Genomic DNA, 20,063 nt, shown 5'->3' with positions numbered 1-20,063 from the left:
TATTCTCCAGACTCTTCCCCAGCTTTGTTGCCCTCATCTGAACCTGCTCCAGCACCTCCACATCTCTCTTGTATTGTGGTGCTCAAAACTGAACACAACACTCAAGGTGCGGCCAAATCACCGAAGCCAAATCCAAGGCAACAATCACCTCCCTACTCCTGCTGGCCACAAAGTCTGCAGCAATGAACCTAGAAGCACTGTTTAAGTTTTAGACTATGTAAGAATATTTCAATAAGCATTTTTCTATTTCTTGTTTCCACATTTTTCTCAGACAGAACAGAATGTTCAAACATTGTTTGGTTCCCCCCCCCCCCCCAACCCCTGCAAAAAAAAAGCATCTGTTGTGATATCTCTGTGTGGGAACAAGAAATAGAAAAATATATTTGGCCACTGACTACATAGCTCGGGAGGGATTTGCTTTTTATCTTTTCTGGTCTGTGAATTATTGATATTTTCCTCCACAAGAATTCGGAACCTGTGGATCTGATGAGATCCTCTTTAATCAATCTCTGCTTTACTGGCACTGTGTATCATAAAACTTTTTTCCAATTAACTTGTAATAAAATCTCTTGAGCTTACTGTTTTCCACATTTAATATCAAACACAAGACGTGTTTGATCTTCCTTTTTTCTCCCCCCACAGTCTGTTGTCATTCATGTTTTCTGCAACAGCAGTGTTATTTATTCAATTTCTTCTCGTCTTTGAACTTTCACTTGTGTTCTGCTTGCTTTAATACTTTCTTTTTACTTTTCGTTTCTTTGGAGTCACTAATTTGCTCTTCTGTCTTCAGAGGCTGTATTTCTGCCACCACTGGTGGAGGCAGTGAACCCTGCTACCCAGAGGTGTCATGTTTGTACTTCCAGTTCAGTGCTTTGATACCTGTTGGTTTTTGTGATATCAAGGAAGAAAAGGGCTGTGACTTAAGTGATGCATCCAACTTGCTGCCAGCAAATCACTGCTGAGCCCTAGCATAACTGTTTTTTCTATCAGATGAAGAGTTAGTTTCAGTAGCTCCAGCTTATTGTTTCAGCATTTTTGTCTGGTTTTCCCTTGTCTCTGGATCCAGGAGAAGACATCAAAGTCTGTGTTAGATCACTATATAATAACACCATAAATCCCCTGTCTCATATTAGACTTGTTCAAGCAGAGCTCAGCTATTTCACTGTGTACCTTTAAAAGGGTTGTAGAGGCTTACTGAGTAGCTGTGTGATCCTTGGTGCTTAAATTACCAACCACCAAATGTTGATGGCAGCGTCAACAGAATATCCCAAGAAAGGGGATAGGATCAATGTTACATCAATTCAAATTATGTTGTAGGTTCTGTGACTTGTAGAGTTCAAGTTGTTTGGTAATAAGGATTAGTTGCCTCAGTTGGTGGGAGAAAAATCCCCAACAAGGCCTGCTTGCTTTGCAGTAACACTTTGGTAGCTGAGGGACTTGTCAGCTTGCGATGATTGTGGTGCTTGGTGTCACCATGCTCTTCATGCCTTGGGAAGGGACATTTATGTGTAGCAGACACTACGGGAGAAGAAACCCCCAAAACACTACTAAACTTCTCTGGGGAAGCACTATGAGGTGGGAGGGGCAGATTCCCATGACCACGGTAATTTTAAGGTGAGCTTTTTTTATTTTGCTATTCACATTATGAACAAGATTCTTTATGCCTACAAAAGAAGCAGTCCTTGCTGCCTGGGGAAACCAATTTTATTCCTCAGAACATCAAGTTTAAGTAGTATAACCAATTAATATAGATCCTTTAATAATTAGTTTATTGTGCTGATGCACCTGATTGTCAGAATCAATTGTTCTTAACTTTCAAATAGAACACTGCTGTCAGAGTGCCTGTTGGAAATGATGATTGACTCTGTAAACCATAGGGATTTCTATCATGTTTATAGCTATATCATTATATGGACAAAGTCACTGATCCTAAGATTTGGCTCAACAATTCTTGCAAAACTTTGGTCACATGAACATGGAACCATAAAGTAATTCTTGGATGGCTTACAACACAGAGTGGTTGGTATTAGCACACTTAGAAAGATGGAAGAATAACATCAAACACATTTCCCCTCTGCTGTGGATGCTGAGGATTCCTTGCTTGTCTGTAACAGCCACAGTTAGGTTTGTGGTGATCTTTGCATTTTAGTCATTACAGTAAATTCTGTATGGCCTGAGGTGCTGACTTGGTAATTCAGCATTGAGTTGGGTAGTTCTGCATCTGCTTTCTTATAGTCTGGTTCAGCAGCCATTGTGCTAACAACTTGTTGATAATTTTCAGGAGGGCCTTTGGTGTCTCTTTTTTTCTTTCTTCCATGTGTTATCTGAATTTGTATTATAGTAGACAGGATCTGCACATTCAAATACCTTCAGCAGACTCGAGAACTTGTGGGTGTTTAATGAAAGGGGACACTTAAGATGCTGTGCTAGGTGAGAACATAAAGAGAAAAAAGCTGATGTGCTGGATCAGGTGGAAATTTCTTCTAGGTGGTATTGCACCTCTAGTACCAATTATCCAGGTAGAGCCTAGCAACACAGCAAACCTGTTGAAATACTTCCCAGAATAATGACCCAGCTTTCTGATCTCTTGAGGCTAAATATTTTCATATTTAATAAACCTCAGTGGGTATTTCCCCACTAGAACTTTTGTGTCCCTTTTAAATCTAAGATGTTCATATTCATGAGAATCCGTGTACCTTAACTGCACATAACACAAAGAAATATCTTTCATGTGCTTTTCATATGGCCTTTGCTAGTTGCACTTGATTTCTTTACAACACAAGCTTCATTTCAGATAAGAGCCTTCAAGAAATTCTCCTGACTTAGACTTTTTTTCCCATTGAAGAAAATAACTTCATATGAATGTTAAAAAGAAGAAAATTTCTTCCTATATTTTGGATGCCATTTCTGGAATGTTTGAAGCAGTCAAAGTTACTTGTAGGCAAGGACGGATACAGCAGAAGTGTCTGATTTCAAGTTCCACTAAGGAAGAGAAGGACAAGCACATGAATCATGGTGCTTTTTGGCAGTTCGTGGGTCTACAAATTCAGAAGTTCAGGTGCCAGAGATAAAACAAACATCAGGATTGTCTACCTGAATACCTTACAACCAGTTTTGGGATTCATATTCCTCTTTTTCTAGAAGAGGAGAAAGAAGTGCATTGTGTAGTCTTGCATGCCGAGTTTGGTCACGGTTTGACCATTCCTCTCTCTTTATAAAGACAGAAAGCTCTTACAGACTTTTCTTCTTGCCTGCAGTCTGGGGGAAAGAAACCCTCTTTTGAAACATCAATGTACTTTAGAGGATGTATGGTGTTTCTTAACCTCAGCTCATCTTTCAGAGGAGCTTTCAGAGGATTAGAGAAAAATAACTGCTTCATTTTATTTGTCTCAGCTGACATAAACGATGTGATGAAGCAATTTTGGGGTCTGGGCAACTCATGTGTAAGTGGTCATACAGACATAGTTACTGAATCTTCTGAAATCTGGAGAAGGCTACTGTCTTTTCTTTGGGTTGTTGTTGCTACGCTTCCAAATGTCTGGACCACTTGAAGTTACACAAAATGGTGGGACTTCATTCACCTTGTAGCCAGCTATATGTACTGGTGAAAATGAATATACTGAGCTTCATTTTCCCATATTCTTTACATATGTGGGAGAGCTGTGATGCTGAAAGCATGACTTCTTTGTAGGCATTGACATCCTGGCATCAAGCCCTGTATGTTTGTTAAGTATCAGTCTCCAAGCCAGGTGTTACCTCTACCCAAAGATTAATGAAGTTGGTTTTCTCTAAATCCTACATTTCTTTTTATTACTTTGAGATTTTTTGAAAGGTGCATAGCATTTTCATATTTTGGTGATGTGCAGAATGATAGTTCTGTGCAGGAAGAACTTTAAGTTACATAACCAAAGCCAGCTTCTAGCCAAAGTTTTCAGGAATTACATATAGATTCAGGAGTGGATATATCTTGATTAAGACGTTGCACAGGAAAAGGGTAAAATCATTGTTAATATGTTAACTGTCTTGGGAAGTCCCAAAATTTAAGTAGCTTCAAGGGATGACTAGGAACCTGGTCAGGCATGCTGCTATTTCCCTTGGATAGTTTTGTCTTTTAAAGGTGAGGCACTAAATTATCCACTTGAGAACAGATTCAGAAAACATATGGGTTCTTCACCATTATGCACTGTGACCTCAGAGGAACTTAGACTTTATTACTCCACTAATTCACAAGACTTCTCTTCTTTTTTTTTAGAGAGAGACAGGATATACTAAATAAAGGTGTGGATTTTTCCCAAGTCCTTTAGTCCCTCCTAAATGTAACATATCACAAAAAATTTTGTTAGGAGATAAATATTCCCAATGTGTACTTACATTGGTTTTCCACAGAGAGCTTGATTAGCAGCAGTGGAGTCTGACTGAGGATTCACATATAAATGGTGGCATGAACCTGGGAAAAATTTATGGCAATTGCTGTACGATCACAGTGTATTTTCTTCTGTCTCAGACATGCTTGTTTTGACTTAAACAGTATTTGTTGAAAGGGAGAATAGCAGCAGAGATATATCTGTTATTCCATTTATCTATTTTTCTTTTAAAACTATTTTCAGTGCTTTTCTTTGGATTTTGGTAAGGCAACTATTGGGACGGATTGTTGCTCACCATCTCCTGTGGTAATCATAGAATGATAGAATCAGCCAGGTTGGAAGAGACCTCCAAGGTCATCCAGTCCAACTGATCACCCAGCCCTATGCAATCAACCAGACCATAGCACCAAGTGCCTCATCCAGTCTTTTCTTGAACACCTCGAGGGATGGTGACTCCACCATCTCCCTGGGCAGCCCATTCCAATGGCAATCACTCTCTCTGGGAAGAAATTCGTCCTAATGTCCAGCTTAGACCTTGCCTGGCACAACTCTACCTGGGGGAGGTATAGGTTGGATGTTAGGAGGATAATATTTCTCTCTATTGAAGACTGGTCAGACCAGAAAGCTGCCCAGCTCCTGCTGCACCAGCAGCTCTGTGATGGTGACATTTGCTCTTGCTGCTCTGGCTGGTCTGCTAGGGAATGTTGGGTTTTTTTTAGTAGTTTCTACTGAAACTATTTACAATGTTATTGTCTGTACAAGTAATTGATTAATAGCATTTATTATAAATATATTCAGCAAAATCCTATCCACTGCACCTTATTTTGCAGCTTTTCCATTTGTTTCAGACCATAATCTTCTTGTCCCTTTTGCATATATTGACAAGTGAATGAGTCAGGGCAAGTGCAGAATTGACATATGATTTTACATTTTAGAAAGGTATTTTGCAGTAAGTGTTATTAATGACTTCTTCTAGGCTGCTCTGGATGAAGCAATTCAAGAAAACATGTGGTTATCTCAAGAATATAAAATCTTTCAGAGCTACTACTTAAACAGTAAAGAAGAGCTCCTAGAACACTATGACAACAGAATCCGGGCGGAAGCTGCCTTTAGGGATCATCAACAGGTAAAGTGCTGATATCATTCATTCAGTTCCTTTATATAATCTCTGAAATTCATTTGATCAATGCATCTACTTAAAAACAACAGAATGCTTGCTAGTGATACCTGTCACCTGAATTTTTCTTTTCTTCTTGGCTATTTCCCAATTGTTGCATTTCCATTTTTTCCTTTGCTTTCTGTGTTTTCGTTTATCATTACAGAGCAGTTCACCTGAGGTGTTAAAAATTCATTATTCCTTTATTCCACTTTTGCACCTGAAATGTATTTATTTTTGCATGTCAGTGTATTATGCAGTAATTAAAATGTACCTTATCATTACCTGAAACTTCTCCATAAACCACTTTTGTCTGTAATTGTGAGTTTTATGACATCTACAGTCACACTCTATAAGCCTTTAATTTAGAAAACACTCCAATGAAAATGAAAAAAGGTTAATTCTAGTTTTATGAACCTCCATGACGGAGGTCTAGTGGCCAGGTGTCATGTTTTATTGACTAATTAGTTACATTTAAAAAGAGAGCTTGGGATTACTTTTAATTTATCAGTGCTATGGAACCTGAGCCAAATGCTACTGTAACACTTAAGGAACTGTAATGTCAATTCACAGGAAGAAAGAGTGTTTTCTAGTTCTTTTTCTTTGGCTTTAAGTATTGCTCTCAAAATCCAAGTCTCTCAGTGACAACTGCAGTCCATTAAAAATATTATTCAGATATTTTAGTCAGGTTATTGCCTGTTTGCCTTTCATGTCTATGATGCTGAAAAATAAGCTGCATTTAAGTTGTTACATTCACAGACCTTAAGTTCATATGAACAGTTTCAGGTAAGAATCCTTATAAGCTCCTGTTCCTGCATGAAATAGGTTCTGGTATTTTTGTTGGTATAGTCCATTTTCTACAAGTGCAGTGTAAAATTCTTCAAATAAATTGGCTGTGAAATTCAGAGTATTTCTTGACAGAGAGAGTGATTGGCATTGGAATGGGCTGCCCAGAGAGGTGGTGGAGTCGCCGTCCCTGGAGGTGTTGAAGCAAAGCTTGGATGAAGCACTTAGTGCCATGGTCTAATTGATTGGTTTGGGCTGGGTGCTAGGTTGGACTGGATGATCTTGGAGGTCTCTTCCAACCTGGTTGATTCTATGATTCTATTTGCTGGTTCTTCATCAATACATTTTGTCTCATCTCTCTGTCTTCACCTGTTGCTCATTTCCTCATATACCCCCTCACTTAATCTCCAATTTTAAAACTCAGTGTTTTCAGTTTGCTCCTGACAAACTTTTTCAAAATATTCTTGCTAACTATATAGCTCTTCAATAGTTAAGAGGAAAATCGGTTTAAGTCATATATTCTTAGGAACAATCATCTCTGGAGAACAAGTTAGAGGTTTAAAACAAACTAGAAGAAATTTCTGCCTACCTTTCTTCATTGAGTGTCAATGAAGTGGTATTATTATGAGAGCTGTGGCAATGTTATGAGCAGTGAAATGTTTTTCTTCAAAGGACTGGGATACATAAGGAATGTGGAGTATTTTTTTCTATGCGTAGGTAGGGCATACTCTCTTCAGGTTTCTTTACAGTAAAAATGTTTTTGTGATAGGTTATCATCTGGACTTGTTGTTTCTTTGGATGTAAGAATATCTATCTTTAGCATTCTCAGAGTTTTATGGTTCTTGGCAGTATTTGTGAGATTTCCCACTCAACACTTCACCTCTTCTGGACACAGTAAGGGTGGTATTATCATGCATCTTAGTGATGCAGTCTGGAATCCAGGAAAATTGCAAATGACTTGTCATGTACTATTGCTTTCTTCCCTCTCAATTTGAATACAATAAAATAAACATAGTAAAACATCACAACGTAGCAGTGCAGTACTAGCAAGATCTAGTTTCAGCAGCAGTGCTCTATAATCATTTGTTTGGCTTTTTAAAATCTTCTTTATGAAGAAAAGGGTTATGAGTATGTTGCTATTCTATAGGAGTTTATAATCAGCATTACAATGCATACTCTTAGCTTGTGGTAGAAAATGGTGATGGCTATGTGTGGTGGTTTGGGAGTTTTCTGCCCCCCGCCTCAGTTTCACCAGACTAGCTTAGCCAGAAGGATGTCAAAGATGAAGCTATATTTTGCATGTATATATACACAGATACATACAACGACTCCAAGCAGTGCTACAGGCTGGGGACAGCATGGCTGCAGAGCAGCCAGGAAGAAAGGGACCTGATGGTGCTGGTCGATAGTAGCTGAAGATGAGCCAGCAGTGTGCCCAGGTGGGCAGGAGAGCCAATGGCATCCTGCCCTGGATGAGGAACAGTGTGGCCAGAAGGACAAGGGAGGTTATTCTGCCCCTGTATTTAGCACTGGTCAGGCCACACCTTGAGTGCTGTGTCCAGTTCTGGGCTCCTCAAGTCAAGAGAGATGTTGAGGTACTGGAATGTGTCCACAGGAGGGCGACAAAGCTGGTGAGGGGCCCTATGAGGAGAGGCTGAGGGAGCTGGGGATGTGCAGCCTGCAGAAGAGGAGGCTTAGGGCAGACCTCATTGTTGCCTATAGCTACCTGACAGGAGGTTGTAGCCAGGTGGGGTTGTTCTCTCCTGATGAGGGAAGTAATGCTTTGGAAACATGAAGTGTTTTGGCATGACTTTGTAAGCTTCTTTGCAGGCGGCAGATGAACTTATTGAGCAGAAGGGACTGCTGAGTAGAGACTCTGAGCCCATTTTTTGTTTTCCTTTATCTGTATTTTTCACTGGTCAGTAGCATGTCTGTCACATTGGGTGTGGTGGCTTCATTCTAACATGAATCTCATGTCTCCATCTTTTCTAGATGACACTGGAATAATCTGTGCTGGATCTTGGCACTATCTTTGAATACATTCTGTTTTGTACCTGATATTTTCCCTAAACATTTGCTTCTGGGAACAGTTAGATTTTTATTATAATACAGATAAATTATTAGTTTTTATCTGTGTGTTTTGGTGTGGCGAAATCTTGTGTGTAAAAGATGTGTAAATTGGTCTTTATGTAGTAGACTTTGAGTCTTTGCTTAATACATTTTCTCCCCTGCCAATATATAGTAGCATTTTCTTCTGCATATCTCAGAGGATTAGCATATGAGCACCAGGAATATGATTATGCCTTAAAACTAAATCTAATTATTTGCTTTATCTTTCTTTTTGCACTGAACAATCTGAGAATATCCATTCCATGAGCAAAATTTGGTATTTCAAATGTGCTAATGGTTGTACTGTAGATGTTGGGTTTTGATCTCATACTGAAATTAGTGTGGATTCCCAAATGTAGAGGTACAAGATGGCATTTTAAATCAAAAATCTCTTTACTTCAGTCTGTCTTCAACAGTGCAAGTGGCATAGTCATACAAAACTCTGATAATTGTTTTTCTTCACGTAACTGTATTTAAAAATAGTTATAATGCTCTTTAAATGTCATTCAAATATTTACTCTGATATTCAGGGTCTGCTATCTTCAGGTGGCCACATTATAGTAAGAGTTTGAGGTGAAGGAGCCTATTGATTTTTATTTTTACTTCTGGAAAACTGACAAATTCTTGCAGTAAAGCATATGTAGGGTCAATTCATACTGAATAGTTATTAGAAACCATGATAACAAAAGTCATTACACTGCAGTTCAGTTTTGACAGTAAAATTTCTGCAACATTATCACAAATCCTCATGCATTAGTGCAATGATCCTTACTATAACTTCATATTAGAATCAAAAGACTGCTGTAGCATGCTTGAGACAAAAAGTCATACACATCAAGTGAAGTTCTTTTATGCTTTTCTAGATAAGGTATTTTCATGTCTTTGTCGTGCATGTGTCTCTCTCTGAACCCTCTTGGATATACAAGGCTGGTGAGGGGGCTGGAGCACAGCCCTTTGAGGAGAGGCTGAGTGAGCTGGGGTTGTTTAGCCTGCAGAAGGGGAGGCTCAGGGCAGATCTCATTGCTGTCTACAACTACCTGAAGGGAGGCTGTAGCCAGGTGGGGTTGGGCTCTTCTGTCAGGCACCCAGTGACAGAACAAGGGGACACATTCTCAAACTGCACCAGAGTGGGTTTAAGCTGAATGTTGGGAAGAAGTTCTAGATAGAAAGAGTTACTGACATTGGAATGGGATGCCCTGAGAGGTGGTGGAGTCACCATCCCTGGAGGTGTTTAAAAGGAGGCTAGATGACTTACTCTTTGACATGGTTTAGTTAATTAGAAGGTTTTAGGTGATGGGTTGGAGTCGGTCTTGAAGATCTTTTCCAACCTGATTAATTCTGATTCTGCTTGTCTGGTGTATAAGTGGTTTTAAAATAGTCCCCATCCTGTTTAGGAAAAAACAAGTAGAATGCAAAGTAAATCTGACAATGGGCACATGTCAGTTTAGCCAATTAGTTCCTTCTGAGTTTGTTGTTCCCCTTCACTGACCTAACTGAAAAAATACTGTTCTCCTGTAAACCAAAAATAGCTACTGTCTTTAAACTGTGGGTTTGGCCAGTCATTTCACTTATCTGGAGATGCTGGATTGCTCCAACTCTCCACAAGTCTAATAGTAAAAGTATGGACAAGATTATGCCAGAAAATGCTTCCCACTTCCTAACAAAACTTAAATGAGAAATAAAACTGTCAATGATTCAGAGTGAAAGAAATAAACATTACCAGAGAGAAGTATTTCAGAGTGTTAGTGTTTCCAAGTTAAATGTTTACCCAGCTTTCAGAGCTCTTTTGCTTAAGAATAGAAAAGGGTAATGGAGCCAAAATGAGGGTTTTGGCAGTGTAACAAAACTAAGTACCTGGTAAGCAAAAAGTGTCATTTACAGTATTTTTAACTGAGATTTTTTCTGCCTTTGAACTTTTGACACTGTAAGTTGATAGAAGAGCTGTTTTCTTATGAAAACATGAGGATAAAGAAATATCTCCAATAAGCTTTTTATTATGCAGATTTACTAAACTTTCTTTGAGCTAATTCTATTTAAACAATGTAAACATTGAGTTAATGTTGTAATTAAATTGGAATCAATAACTCAATCAGTTCAAATGACTCAATCAGCAAATTAATACAACAAGCAGCTAAATCAAATTATTATTTTGATAGCAAAAGAAAGTTACTGAGGTAATCTGTAGAACACTCAGTCTCCATTCCACATGCATCAGCCAGATCAGTGGCTAGTCTGGTGAGAGTTTTGTTGCACAGAGGAGTTCTGCAGGCGTACAGCAGAGTCTGTAGGACTTCAGTGTTGGATCCTGATCTCACAGAAGAAGTGGTCTCACTACAGAAAGTGAAATCTCTTGGGTTGTTTCTAAAAGAACTACAGAACTGTGGTGTTCCATTTCTTTTTAAAGCTGGCTGTTCTCTACTGCCTGGTGAGAAAAGATGAGGGCAAACTGCTTTTATCCCTGTGTAGTCATAGATGTTTTAAGAATAGTTGTTCTGTTTTCTATCTTCATGCCACCTGTGATATTAAGGCAAATAAGATAAATCAGAGTGTTTCGACTTGTTTTAATGGCTCAGGTTTCTTACGGTACACACTCTTTAAGTGGAGGGGTTGTGGGTGGTGATGCCATTAAGCACAGAACTTGGTTTCACAAAACCAGCAGGTTTGACTGCAGAGCAAATGTTGCTGCAGTGCTTGACAGGAATCGATGAGAAGGTTTTGATGTCATCTTTTGAGTTAAGGCCAGTCAGACAACAAACAAAAAATATCCTTTGTAAAACCAAATAATCAGTAGAGGGATTTTTTTTTTCATGTGGTGAATTGCTGCATATCAGTAACTCTAGAGACAAAAGATCAGAGAAGCTTGTGTGAGCTCAGTTCTTTCACCAGAAACTTTTTACCTCAAAGCATGCACTGATTTTTGTTGTTGTTGTTTCTCAGTAGATTCTACCTTCATTTTAAAAGAACCAACCTTCATTTTAAAAGAATCATTGTGTTGGGTGATTGTTGTTTCCCCTCTCCACCCCCCCCACCCCTGCGTGCTTCTTCCAGACTCTACTCAGTACAGGACAAAGAGAATAAGAAAAGAAAATGAGGTAGCAGCTCTCTGATACTAACCAGAGTGGAAAGAGGACACTGTTAGCACAGCTACCAGACAGTTCCTTCAACATGTGAATTAACATTAGTATGCCCATATGTACAAATTAATGGAAAGACCTGCTATGAATCCTGTCAGGTTGTGAGTGCAAATGTCTTGTGTACCCACAAAAGTGCTGCTTAACTAGGACACATTGCTTTGGGAAATTTGTGCAACACACTAACCTTAAAAGGTAAACCTAACCTTGATCCTCAGATCTTTGTACTGGGGCATCTCTATACGTGTCCTGAGTTGCCCCTAATATAATCCTGCTTTGTTCTGTGAGATGTTACAGAGATACTAGAATCACCTCTGAAGTGCAAACTTATCTGGTCACAAAAAGGCAGACTCAACAAGCAGACTTTCATTATTAAATTCTGCTCACTCTCTTCTGTACTCCTTTTCTTTTTGAGGTTTCTCTTATTCACACATATAGTCAGCTTGCAGATGAGTAAACAGCTTCCTGAGGAGAAGTACAGAAAATATCCACGTCTTATTTTATCTTCTTTACATCTTCATTTTTAGCCACATGGATTAATAGTTTGAAGTTTTTCTTATTGGCTACATAAATTCATGTTCATTCACATTTGCTTCAAACTTGCATTAAGAGCATCATTAAGGTCAGAGTGTTACAGCTTAGTCTTGCAAATACTTAATAAAAAATATTTGGTGCCAAAATAGCTTGCCTTAGCATTGTATAACTGACCAAAAATACTTGCAGCAGAAACCCAACTAAAAAATCTAAATCATAAAGTTCATACTTTTCCTTTCCCTTTTAGCACATGAAGTTATTAGAATCTTTTAGAAAGCACATCTACACTGTAAGTCATCCCAAATGCCTTACCAGGAGTTCTTATGTTAAAGTCTTAGGAAATCTTGGGCAGAATCACTTCATCCTTTGAAACAGTGTGGAAAGTAACTGAGGCACATTGGCTTTCTTAAGTGGTCATTTTCACAATGACCCAGAAAACAGCATAATACAGGTTAGGTTGAAGGTCTCATTAACACTAGAACAAGAAGGGTTAAGATCTTATGAAAAAGCCCTGTCTCAACAGGGAGTAACTGAGATGTGAAATAATGAAGTTCTCACTTGTTGGAGAAGAGCGGGGTCAGCAGAACTTCTACATTAGACTCCCAGCCAAGACTTACTAGTCTGAAGACAATCATGGCCTGGTTTGGAGATAACATTTTCACTATTGTTCTTTAAGAGGTGTTCAGCTTCATATAGAACCAGTCAGGGTTGGAAGAGACCACAAGGATAATCTAGTCCCACTCCCCTGCCATGGGCGGGAACACCTCACACTAGATCAGGCTGTCCAGCACGTCATCCAGCCTGGCCTTAAACACCTCCAGGGATGGGACATCCACCTCTGTCCTGGACAACCCATTCTGGAGTCTCCTCACCCTCATGGTGAAGAATATCTGGCCATAAGAATGAAAGGCTGCCACAGGCTGCATGAATAGCAGTGATGTCAATGGGCAGCATCTTACCTCTGTTAGATATTTAACAGCCCATCACTGCATCCGTGGCACTAAGGGAACATACTAAGAGCATCTATGCAGTCTGCTGTCCCAGCAGTCTTGATTGTTAATTAATTATCATAAGTAATTAATTAAAATTGTTAATACTGAGATTCAAGCAAATCATTCTCCCTAGGAAGAATGGCAGAACCAAGGGAGTTTCCCTTCCCCAAGGAGGCTATGTAGCAACTCTTAGAGAACATTGCACCAATGAACTGAGTGGCACACAGTAAGAGCATATGGAGTGGTCTGGAGGGAATAGATGGCAAAAAAGTTGGGTTTTATTCAGTCATATGTGCCTCCTCAGCTTTCTGATGGAAATCCCTGACCTCAGGAAACAAGTGCACTGTGCTCTAGTCTCCTAGTCAACCATTTGCTGACTTCTCTTTTATCACTCAGGATTAACCACTAAGATCTTTTAAATGTTAGTTTAAAATGTGGTGGGCTAATGAGATAGGAGATCACAGCTCTAGAGAACAAAGTGGCCTGAAAGGCATCAAAAAAAACTAATTCTGAAGTGATAGGAAAATGATGTAAAGAGCAGCTTGATGTTCTGCTGTTGTCAGTGCAGAACCAGTTCAAGCCTTTGAAGAGGGACCTCTGAGCACTGATGTGATAGATTCAAATACTGTGTGATAGATTCACAGCAGAAAAATTGCAGTTTTCCAGGAATCAATATTGCTGATATTGAGTCCTGTCAAGTAAACAATGTCTGGTGGGGGATGAGGGGACCTATCAAGCTGTTCTGATTCCTCCACTGTCTTCTAGTGACAGTGAGTCAAATTCCCCTTCCATTTTAGCAAGCCTTACCACTAGCAATTATTTACCATGCTACAAACTTTTTTCCTGCTCCCATGAGAACTCTAAGAGTAGTATCTAATGATGGTGTCTCTGAGATTTAAGTGTCTGGACTGCAGCATTAGTGAGTCATCTGCACTGGTACATTACATTAACTGCAATTATTTACAAGTAAGTAAACTGTAGGGGAGGCTGAAGGAAAAGATTATGCTGGGAAAGATTTGGGTATTAGTTTATTATCTGGCTGTACTGTCACTGGGTATAGCAGAGCTGAGCAAGACAGTTTTGAATTAGAAACAAACACTGAAGAATTCTTCCAATTTGTTCCAGGCCAATCTAAATCTGAAACTTCCTGACTTCAGAATATAGGGGGGAAAAATACTGTGGGTGGAAAAAGACCTAAAGTCTATTTCTGAAATGTATCCATGGGTTTGTTTTGATTAAAAACAAAAGATGTTTGGAAACCAGTAGGTAGACTTAGCTAGATCATTTGAGATTTCAGCAAGGGGAAAGGCAGTACTTCCCCACTTAAATGGCAATAATTCAGATGCTCTGTGTCCTCCCAGATTTGAGTATCTTGCTAATATGACAAGAAAATTCCCTCATTTCCTGAGACCTCTGCCTGAATGACCAGGTTATGAATTATCCTTGGTTAAGTCTGTCTCAGTTTCTCACTGTATTGTTACACACTGTGAATAATTAGTTTTGAAGGAGACAAAAAGGATGAAATAATCATTAAGGTGTTAATCTAACAGTAAAAATTTGTTCTTAAAGAAACTTTGATCAAACTATATCAAAAGAAGTAGTTTCCTGAGAGGAAAGCAACCTCAGGATACTGTAGGTCTGAGATGTGGGCATGCTACTGAAAGGTATGGCAGCTTTCAAATCTCTGCTTTAAATGAGACAATGTGAATTTGAGTCTTCCACTTCTTCAGGACCCTTACCCCTGGATACTGGAGTGCTGCCCCTCCATGATTTCAAGGTTCAAGTTTTGACTCCATTGCATTACTGCATGTCAGGGAGCTTCCATGGCTGCCAGCAGTCACCACAACCCACTGCTGCTGCTTCTGGTGTTCCTGTGCTCCTATCTAGTCTGTGTAGTACAGATGGATGCTTTTTGCTTACTCTGGGGAAGCAGCGAGGCTGTGGTGGGATGCTGGAACACTTGTTAAGGTGTCCCAGAGTTCTAGTTTGTAGTGCAAGTCTCCATTTAATGAAGAGTGCTTTTGTGCACTAAGTTTTTCTTGTCTGTGCTTAGGTTGAGTCTGTAAGTATGAGCACTCATCCAGAACAGAAAAAACTGAAGACACAAATAGAAGAAATAGGAACTTAAGATGAAAGAAAAGTCTACTTTTTCTGTTTACTTTGCAAACATGTACCTGTTCTCATCTTCAATTAGGTTCCTGCTTCTCTTTGAATAAGGTGGTTGTAAAGATGTTAGATATGGGTGTTTCTGCCTCTTAGCATACTGCCTTACATGCTGGAGTTGTTCTCATCATTCAAAACTTCTCAGAGGTCTAGATGGATTTAATCTCTTTCTTGGAACCAGCAGAACATATAACCCAGGAGAATATGGGAAGCTTTATTTAAAGCTTTACAAAGATTTCTTTACCTAGAAGTTACTTTATATACTTAACTGGTTAGTAAACAACCCTTTGCTTCAATGAGGTGTGAAACTCTTGCATCTCCCTTTGGTGCCTATTTGACATTTTTCAGCAAGGATATAGCTTTCTATCAACCAGACATACTGTATCAACCTTCAAATTCAAAACCCAGGCTGACATAAACACAGTTATTTGTAGCCTATTGCTACCTCTTGGCTGAAATCAGACACAATGGCAGTGTGCCACTGTTGTGGCAAATGTTTGGGGGCAGGAAATCCCCAGCCCTTAAGGCAAACTGACGGTATAGCTGGGAGCCCTGAGGGCTAGAGGAAGAGGCAGCACCTATTTGAGGTTAGAAAGACTGAGAGAGGATGCAGAATTTCACCACAAATCACCTGCTGAATATCTACTGTCTACTGCTAGGTGTAGACAATGGCCTCCCTTCATGGGGCCATTCCCAGCACAGTTCCATGACAGGTGCAGCCTGACGACTTGTGCTGGCATGCTGCCTGCACTGGGTACCAGCTTGCAGAGCTGATATGGCAGAGCATTAACTTGGCAAACCTGCTTTACTTGCAGTCATATCCACACCCTAAACAAAGGCTTTGAAACTCACTTGGCTGCCTGTCCTCAGTGCAAGAGAAGTGGCAGATGCACTGCTGGGCACGGGGTGGCTGCTAGAGCTGTCATCGTTCTGGCTGATACCTTCACACATTGCTATGGACCTGAACATGCATGTGGTCTCTCTCATACCTCTTTTTTGAGTAGCATTTATACTGCCTTCTCCATAGAGCAGGGTTGGTGGAAATTTTCAGTCTAACCTACCAAGTACACTCCAAAACTGTAACTCCATCAATATTGAAAGAAAAGACAAAGGTATCTTTGTGTGTCTTGGTTATAAAGTTAAGATGGGATTAAAATAAATGGCAGTTTATTGTAAAACAAATAATCTTAGAGCTGGGTCTGAGACTTTTGGGTTGTATTGGGATAAATATTTTATTAGAAGTTAAATCTAAGGAATACATGGCCAACCTTTTTTACCTTGCTTGACTGAAGGAATTGCATCTAATCAGAGAGGTCTGGAAGACGAACGTGTGGTGTGGTTTTGCCACAAGACAGGGACAGAAAAGAAACCATGAGCTAGGCTAGAAATCTGCTTCTCTAGGGAGCAGCTGTAGAACATTGGTCATGCTCCACGTATGAATCCCTGCAAATCACTAAAAGCTAAATCCGGTAAAAGTATTATCTAAATATCTTAAAGTTATCTAGTATTAAAAAAACAACAACATAGCATCCACAAGTTCTGAAAAGGATTTGCTGGATGGAAGAATGAGTGGGAATGAGGCTTTAACAGCATGAAAAAGCGCTGCAACTGCTTTAATTTCCAGAGATAAACTGTGTTGATGCAGCTTCACCATCTATCTCCCAGCAACCCAATGTAATTTTGTTAGTCCTAATATTGTACCTCTAAATCTGGCCACTCTTGACATTGATTTCCATGCAATTTGTGTAATAGGTCAAGTAAAGTGGTGCTTATTGACTGCTGATTGTATACGTTTTTCCACCTGAAGTGTTATTGTTAATTGACATGCTCTTTCATTTTCCTCAGATCATTTTCACTCTGAATAACTGCCTGAAATTTCATCTTTGTAAACTTAGGTCTCTTTCTTGGCAAACATCAGCTGTACTTTTAACAATTGGATAAATAGCAGACACAGATCCGTTCCTTCCACAACAGAACATTAAGATAATCAGATTCAAGCTGGTTTGTCAAATGTAATTTACCTGTAGTGAACACATGCTGCCTGCTCCTAACTAAATCACCCATTTTGAAGTGTCTTCTAGTCTTGTCCCATACCATTATTTCTAGGAATATTTTTGCAAAAGAATTCTGGTTAGCACTAATGGCCTGAAGTTTTCTGGATAATTCTTTCTGTCTCAATGTATTGCAGAACATTCTACTTCTATTTCTAGGTGGTTACAGATCTTACACTGTCAGGATCTTTATGTCAGTATTTGGAGACTACAGAATTATAAGAAAGGCTGTAGAGTTATGGCCTGATGCTTTCCCTTAGGACTTTTTTCTACTCTTGTATTGCAAAGATTGTCTTCAGAATTGGATTTCATTATCATGAGCTTGGTGATGTGGATGGTGTTTACCTGTCTGGCCTCAGGGACGTACACCAAGCGTCCTTCAGCTGATAAGAGCCAATTGGCTGTAGTCACACATCAGAAAGAAAGCCAAACATCATTTTACCTAGTTTCAATCTGATTTCTGCATTGGTCAACTAGTAGATAATAAAAGAGTTTCCTCTCATTCTTCTGTTGAGATGATAACTTCTGTGTAAACCTTTCTAAAGAAGCAGATTTGCACAGATGCAACAGGAAAAGCCTTTGGATCCAGGAGGGTTGTGATTAAAGTGTCAGACAGAATCCAACCTGGTTCGCCGAAGAACCATTGTTGGTAACAGTCCAGAAAAAGTCCTTTTTATTTACATACTCAGCAGACTTGACCCCATAATCACTGGATGATGTACAATATTCACTCTCATGTTCCAGATAGTTAATATTTTCAGTATTGGTGTCTTTGTGGATCTGCTACAATGTGCAGCTTTATAGAATAGAGGGAAATTTCCTTATCCTGAGATATAACAAATCCAAATTTACACCCACTCTTTGCAGAAATCTCTGTCACACAAGCTAATATGTAAATGTTTGGAAGGCATCATTCTTTGGCACCATATTTTCTATGTAATTTCTTTCTCTTCTGTTCTTCCTGAAAACAGAAGTATGTGCTGTATAACATTTTATACCAGCTTTCCAGAGATTATGTTCATCTCAGACATCAAATTCAAGCTAAGCAAAATGTCAAACTTTGTTTACTAATTTTGTACTTATCTTTTCTTTTTAATATCCTGTCTTGGTTCTCTAGTTATAACATAGATGCACCTAAAGTTTGCTAGAAACATTTGCCATTAGCTTCTTCTGAAAAAAAAAATTAAATTTGAGGATAATCCTACCTCCAGAGCTTATTCTGTTCCTGGCCATTGACTGTGACAGTGAAAGGCTCATCTGAAAGCAGTGGAGCGTCCCATCTAAAAGCATAAAACATATTACATTTCATGAAAAAGCTAATTCAGATTGTTTAATTCTGGTAATATTGCCTCTGTCACCTTCAAAATCAAAATGTTCTTTCCTGTTATTATAAAGAAAACAACCAAATTGCTTAAAAACCCATTTGAATACATAGCTGCCTTATGTTGCATACTAATTTGATTAAAAATGCTTGTGTCTCACCAGCATTGTTTTATATAGAACATACTGGTGAACTTAGCAGAGAAATATAAATGGATCATGGCAATTTTTATTGCTAGAGCATGTTATAGTGTCCACAGCACCCTTGGCCTGAACAAAGATCTCAGTCCAGGAATGGAAGACACTGAAGTGAATGTCTTGCTGCATTTGTTTGCTCAATGCTTTGGGCACTGTGCCAACCTCATTGCGAATGACTGCATTAGTCAAGTGTATCCAGATTATTACAACACAGCGTCCAGCTCAGTTATTGCTGTTGAAGCGTTTTCTGAATCTTCACATCACTAGAAACATTTATCTGGGAGGGAGAGCTTTGCATAAATTTAAGAGAATTTTCACTTTAGACCCCCAAAAAAGAAAAATCTTAGCATCTTTGCTCGTTATCCCTAAAATGAGTAATTAAGAAGTAATTGCACTACTTTTGTTTACCTATTATGAACACCTTGCCTAAAATGGACAGATGCTGGGGCCATGAATGAAGAAAAGAGGAGGAAGAACAGGTGTCATTGCATTTTTTTATTTTTTTTTTTGGGGCTCATAGAAATAAGTATCATCCATGGTCATCTTTACCAGCTTTACTCCTAATTCTTGATCTAGATGATGAGGTAGCAGTAAGTCTTTGTGGATTTATATTCAGTAGGCTTTTACAGGAGACAGCAGACAGTATGTGGTTGAATCTTTTCTTTCCTGGAGCAGAACCTCCTCCTAGTGCAGAGGTGTCCTACCTCTCTCACCATAGCAACCTCTGTGCAAAGTATGTCTGCAAGCTACAGAACACGAAGCCACTCATGCTCCATTTCAATTCAGGATAGCTCAGGTCAAGGTGGTTGGATGGGATCTAAACCAACCTAGTGACACTGACCCATGGAGCCCTTACTGGCTCACTTTTCACAGTTAACATTTGCATTAATCTACAGTTTCCAGCTCGGTATAGCCCTGGTCATGAGGCATAGTTCTGACAGGGGAGATGTGCTGGAGCTGCTTGGTAGCTGTATGGCATTGGAGAGATGCAGTCTGATCATTCATGTTATATACAGCTGGGCTGGCAAGGCAAAGAAATATCCCTCCTCCCTGGTTTGAAATTGGTGTTTTCCTTCTCTTACATGAGCTAGCAGAGCTCAGTGCTTTCTTTTGCCTCACCCCAGTCAAGATTTCAAATGGCCACATTTGTGCTATATCCTTAAGCTTTTCTTCTAGACACAAGGCCTGTCAGTGGTCTGTATTCCTTTAAGCCCCTTGGTTAGGAGAGAAAATTCCAGCCTTTTTTACTAGTGTTTATG

The 20,063-nt window shown here is 39.3% G+C and overlaps 1 protein-coding gene across 1 annotated transcript in view; it reads left to right on the top strand.

Moving 5' to 3' along the window:
- CCDC178 (coiled-coil domain containing 178) overlaps window positions 1-20,063 on the top strand; it is a 127,007-nt gene that overhangs the window by 72,377 nt on the left and 34,567 nt on the right. The window contains exon 17 of the mRNA XM_064170542.1: window positions 5,341-5,490. Coding sequence (XP_064026612.1) covers window positions 5,341-5,490 — 150 coding nt within the window. The remainder of the gene's footprint in view (window positions 1-5,340; window positions 5,491-20,063) is intronic.

Source organism: Pogoniulus pusillus, chromosome 34 (genome assembly GCF_015220805.1).
Source record: "Pogoniulus pusillus isolate bPogPus1 chromosome 34, bPogPus1.pri, whole genome shotgun sequence".
NCBI lineage: Eukaryota > Metazoa > Chordata > Aves > Piciformes > Lybiidae > Pogoniulus > Pogoniulus pusillus.
This window is presented reverse-complemented; position numbering and strand designations above follow the sequence as displayed.